Genomic DNA, 6,000 nt, shown 5'->3' on the forward strand with positions numbered 1-6,000 from the left:
TAGAGATGGGGTGGGGCCTGAGAGCCAGCATCTCTGTGCCTAGACCTCACTAAGTAGCTACAAACTAGTGGTGGTCTCCAATATGGTAGCCATTTATTTGTTCCTGTGGTCATAATGAGTCCAGAGTTAATTATAACAAACTAAAGTTAAATATAAAAAACTAGGTGTCCAAGGAGAGAGGACTTGGTAAAATATGGGATGAACACAGTAAGTTCTCAGAAGACTTAGCTATAAAGAGGAATAAAGTCACACCACTTGCAAGCAAATGGGGTCAAGAGGTGACACTTAGCTAAGCCTGCCCTAGGAAGACAAATATTCCACACTTTCTCCCATTTGTAGTGCCTAAATTCAATAACGATACATACAATCATATATGCGTAAATGGTGTGGAAGCAGAGTTGCATCGCTCTAGGGGGCAGAGGAAGGTGAGGAGGGAGGTTAGGGATGTATGGGGAAAGTGCTCAGCCTACAACGCGTATCCGTATGAAAGATTTACAACATTGTTCTTTACTTGCCCGCGTCATATTTTATTCTAGGCGCTCAGTGGCCATCTGTTGCTGGTAGCTACTTTACAGCCAGCATAGACAGATGATATCATTGTAGAAAGTCCCAGAACGCTGGCCTATGCCTGCCAACACTCTCCTGCCATGGAGTGACATTCTTAGACATTTTAGGGCCATGAGCCACATTTCCAGTAAAAGTGGAAACTGTTTTTGGCACTGAACTGAGGCATGGATGGACACTGTGTGTGGGCGAGTGCATGCGCGTGTGTGTCTATATGTGCACATGTGTTTGTGGGTGCATGTGCGTAAGCATGTGTGTATTCCTGTATGTTCCGAGGATGGAGCTCCGGGTCCCATAGTTGTAAGACAAGCATTTTACAGACTAAGCATCTCCCCGGAGCCTCCACACCCTGGGAGGACGTCCAGGACCCCGGGCTCAGCACAAGAGGCTCAGGAACCTGAGACTGAGAACAGAAATCCGTTTCCATCAAGACTTTTCATTTTTAGACAAAAACCAAAACCAAAAAACAAACAAACAAACAAACAAACAAAAAACAAAACAAAACAACAACAACAACAACAAAACCAAAAAACAAAACAAGGGTTGGCTGTTACTACTCTGGTCAAGGATCTGAGTTCAGATCCCAACACCCACATGAAGGCTCATAACTACCTATAGGCCCAGCGCCAAGGGATCCAACACCCCCTTGTGACTTTTGAGGGTATTGCCATATGTATACACACACACACACTTACACTCACATAATTTAAGATAAAATAAACTTTAAAAAACACAAACTAGGGACTGGAGAGATGGCTCAGTGTTTTAGAGCACTGTCTGTTCTTCCAGACATCCTGAGTTCAATTCCCAGCAACAGCATGGTGGCTCATAAGCATCCATAATGAGATCTGGTGCCCTCTTCTGATGTGTATATGTAATAAATAAATACATCTTTTAAAAAAAAAACACAAACTAAAACAAAATTCCCAACATAAACAGGAAATCCTTTTGTTTCCAGATCCCCCCCAAACTAACACAAAATCCCAAGAAAGACATTAGAATGGAGAGAGAGAGAGAGAGAGAGAGAGAGAGAGAGAGAGAGAGAGAGAGAGAGAGAGAGAGAAGAAACTAAAAAAGAACAGGCGCATTCTGGCAGAACGTCTCTGGGCTGGATGCTTCTCAAAGTTTTTGTTCTAACGAGGTTCTAAATACACGGATGTGTATTTTCTGCCCCCAAAATAGACTCACATTGAGTCACTTCTCCAAATCCGTCAAGCAGCATACCAGGGGGGTGGCTGTGTCGTTAGCGGGGGAGGCACGGTGGATGATCGTGGGGTAAAAATACCAGCACGTGTACTGTATGAGGCTGGCGGTTTCTGCCATCGCTTTCCATGTGTTAACAGTTAGTCCCCTTCAGGCCCAGCAACAGCCTCCAGAGACCGGCAGGACAGAGATTTCTTCCCATTGTGTTAGTGACACAGCCTGGGTTAGAATTCAGGTCTCGTTGAGACCCAAATGTGGCCAGGGATGCTCCAACCCTGGGCATGCATCATCTAATGTATACCATGCATGCATGCACACATACCAGTGCACACACATGCATGTACACACACACACACACACACACACACACACACACACACACACACACACACGGATGCTCTCTACCTGTGCTGGCTGTCACGGACAGCAACCAGACTGTGGGTCAGCTTGGGGAGGGAAGGCCCTTTACGGGGAAAGAAACGCAAGGGTTCCGGGTACCTAGAGAGGAGAATGGATGGCACCCTATCTCTCCCTGAAGGAGGCCGGAGTTGGGGAGCTGCTGTGAATGGAAAGGAGAGGGCTGGTGTGGTTTAGAGCTAAGATGCTGGAACTCGTGGGGAGCAAATGCTGCCTAGAAGGCGCTCATGGCTCTGAAACGTGGGTACCCAGAACCTGGGTTTGGTCCTGTGCTCTCAGGAGGAAACCCAGAGAGATTTTTTCTCCCTAGGTTTCTAAACTCCAGGCAGCTTCAGCATCACAATACATTCCCTTAAAAAAAAAAAAAGATTTATTTATTATTATGAATACAATGTTGTGCCTGCATGTACACCTGCATGGCAGAAGAGGGCACCAGATCTCATTATAGATGGTTGTGAGCCACCATGTAGTTGCTGGGAATTGAACTCAGGACCTCTGGAAGAGCAGTCAGTGCTCTTAACCTCTGAGCCATCTCTCCAGCCCCCACATATACATTCTTAAGTCACAGGATCTGCTCTTGGAGGCAACTCTGCATTGACCTCCTCAAGGGATGGCTCAGCGTGCACGTGCCCTGGGCCCAGAACCTCACAGAAGGTTCTGGAGGTTTCCAAAAATGGGCTGGACCACAGATGTTCCTGCTTTTTAAAATGTTTTGGCGGGGCGACGGGGGTAACAGGGGAGTCAGTTTTATCCTTCCGCCATGTAGGTCGTGGGGATTGAACCAAGCACCCAGCACCCCCTGCTCTACTAAGCCCTCTTGCCAGCCCCCTAAAATGTCTTTAGAACTAAGCCCCCATGTGAGATATGACTCCATCAAGAATGCATGTGAGGGGCTGGAGAGCTGGCTCAGAGGTTAAGGGCACTGACTGCTCCTCCAGAGGTCCTGAGTTCAATTCCCAGCAACCACATGGTGGCCCACAACCATCCATAATGAGATCTGCTGCCCTCTTCTGGACTGCAGGTGTGCATGCAGGCAGAGCACTGTATACATGATAATAAATAAATAATAAATCTTAAAAAAAAAAAAAAAAGAATGCATGTGAAACACAGGCGTCCATCCACCTTATGAGATCTCTGGTTTACCCTTTGAGCTTGACCTCGACATAGGCTGCACAGCCACCGTGAACACACCAGATGGAAGGGTCTAAGGAGAGTGGCTCCCACTGAGTTCCGGTGTGAGTTTCCAAGGCAGACAAGTAACAATAAGAAATGGTTTTCACAGTGAGGCAATCTTTCCTAAGACTTTCCCATATTTATTATTATTTTTTTCTAATTGGTTTCTTACCAATCAGGGTAAACGTTATAATTTCTGCTTGACAACTAAGGAAGTCGGAGGCACAGAGGAGAGGTGTCAGTGAGTCAGAGGCCAGAGCACCAGTTAAAACCCATCTCCAAGCATGGCCCCACCCCTCATGTGAACCCTAGGCATCAGGACATACTCTTCGGTATTTCCCATGGCCAGCATGTGACGTCAGAGGTCATTCACTTACTTTCTCTCCTCCTGCATAGAGTTGGGGTGCCTCATCTCCATCAGAGCACAGCCGAATTTCTAGAAGTGAAAACAGTGAGCGGAATGAAGAATGTATTATGGGTAGGGCACAGAGTTTGGGGCCTTAGCTGGTAAAAGAGGAGCCTGACGCCTGATGGATAGATGCTAGGACAGCCAGAGGCTGAAGTGTGCAGCAATGCCCCAGCGGCAGGCTCCATGCAAGTGCAGGGATGGAGTGGTTCTTTAAAGTACAGAAGTGAACTTTCCACCCCAGTGCATTGCGGTTTTTATTGCATGCAATATTACCCTGAGCTCAGAATTAAGCACACAGCTCACCGAGGGGACTGTTTATTTAAGGGACACCAATACACAAAACGTGGTATTGACCCATTTGCCCAAGTTGGATCAAATCAAAGTCCTGCTTTGGGGCCCGGGGAGGGCTCACATTTGAGTGGCAGGTGTAGGGAAAGGTCTCAGCTGTGGCTATTTCTTCTGAGGGGTGCAACCCTATGCTACGACAGGGGCAGCGCCCTCCTTCCTCCCCCTCCCCGCTCACCTCCCCGTTCTCAGGGGGATCTCCATTGCCAAAGGTGCTGGTGACCACCAAGACCAGGGCTTCGTGCTCTAGGTGCACGACGTCATACTCTTCCATGGACATGGCCTAGGTGGGCGGGGACGTGGGAGAGGGAAGAAGAGGTGACTGGTGACAGAGTGACAAGGAGAGACCAAGTGACAAGGCAAAGAGGATGTGAGGCGGAAAAAGGTGAGCGACCCTGAGTCCTGAGTCTCCTTCTTGTTCAGTGCCCACTGTTACGGATGCTTACTATTTAGTGGGCTTGCCCGGATAGCATGACTGCTTTTTTTTTTTTTTTTTTTCTGACATGCAATCTTGCTGTGGCCAATGTGTCCCAAAGGACTATGGGAATCCTGGGTCCTGGTCCAATGAAATGGAGAGTAGATCTTTATGGAGACCCCTCGGGACATTTTTTTTCTTTGCGCACGCGCGTGTGTGTGTGTGTGTGTGCGCGCGTGCGCACATGTGTATGTGTACATACGAAGGTCAGAGGTTGACACTGGGTCTCTTCCACCATTGTTCTCCACTTTATCTTGTGAGACAGGGTTTCTCAGATGAGCCCCGGGGATCACTCATTTGCCTAGTCTAGCCAGTCAGCTTGCTCTGGGGAATCCCCAGACTCACCTCCCATGTGCTAGGAATGCAGGCAGGCCACCACACACGTGGTATTTATATTTGGGAGCTGGCCAGTCAAACACTAATCTTCATGCTTAGGTGACAAGTGGGGTCCTGACTACAGTTAGCTGAACATGATCCCCTGACCAGGTTTGCTCAGTCTTCTCCCTAATCCTGCCTTCAGTGCCTCACAGGCCCTGAGCCCCTGGAGGCTGAGGTGCCCATCATAGGGAGAGACCATGACCTATACATCTTGGCATTACTTGCACATTTCTCAAAGTACGTCCTAAGGAACCTCAGTCTCCCCAGACACTCCATGAGAACCATGGTCAGCTATGCTTGGGAAATACAGATAGTTTACAACTCCCAAGTTATAATGGGCATTAGTAGATCAAAGGCTCTGAAAAGTCCCATATTGATATAATCCACAGAGCTGTAGCGATTGAGGGTTTTCACACGGATCCCCAGTGGGATGGATTCTCATAAATCCACTAACATTTTGCTCTAGAGATAATAATTTCAGGTGGACTGGACTCCTTAATGCAAATATGTGCATTATTTACCACTAGGGTCCAGGGAGCTGACACCAGCCCTCGCTCACCTTGGCGTCGAAGGCGTGCTTGAAGATCTCACACAGGGTCTTGGCATAGGCTTGTGATTTGCCTGTCTCCGTGGCGTAGAGAATGGTAGCTTTGACCCTCTTGGCCATGGCCTGTCCCATCAGCTTGGCTGAGAACTTGACGGCTCTGTGAGGGAGCAGGAGGAAAGAAAGTTGGAGAACAGAGAAAGACACAAGATGCTAGGGATGAGACCTTAGGACACGAGACCCAAGCATAGAGGTCAGAGGTCAGCCTGCCGACATTGGTCCTTTCCTTCCAATATGTGGATACTGGAATTCAGACCTCAGCAAGTGCTTTTGCCACATGAGCCATTTCACTGGTCCAACTTGGTGGATTTTAACATGTGCTGGGGCAGAACCAGAATTCTTTATTTGCAAACACAAATCCGACCAAGCTTCGGCACAGAGCTTGGTACCTAGTAGGTGCCATCTAGATAAATATCAAATATCTATCAGAAG

General features: G+C 47.9%; 1 protein-coding gene across 3 annotated transcripts in view; it reads right to left on the bottom strand.

Moving 5' to 3' along the window:
* Positions 1-6,000, bottom strand: part of NOS1 (nitric oxide synthase 1) — a gene marked incomplete at its 3' end in the record, with an annotated part of 110,733 nt that overhangs the window by 34,790 nt on the left and 69,943 nt on the right. For 2 of the 3 annotated variants that reach the window (XM_084764820.1, XM_084764821.1), the window contains exons 14-16: positions 5,524-5,668; positions 4,290-4,394; positions 3,735-3,793 (exon numbers count right to left, since the gene is read on the bottom strand). In XM_084764820.1, the coding sequence (XP_084620946.1) occupies positions 3,735-3,793; positions 4,290-4,394; positions 5,524-5,668 (309 nt within the window). Of the gene's footprint in view, positions 1-2,172; positions 2,266-3,734; positions 3,794-4,289; positions 4,395-5,523; positions 5,669-6,000 lie in introns of all 3 variants that reach the window. The other variant, XM_084764822.1, reaches the window with a different exon arrangement.

The sequence above is a fragment of the Acomys minous genome, assembly GCF_964271855.1.
Source record: "Acomys minous genome assembly, chromosome: 16".
Classification (NCBI taxonomy): domain Eukaryota; kingdom Metazoa; phylum Chordata; class Mammalia; order Rodentia; family Muridae; genus Acomys; species Acomys minous.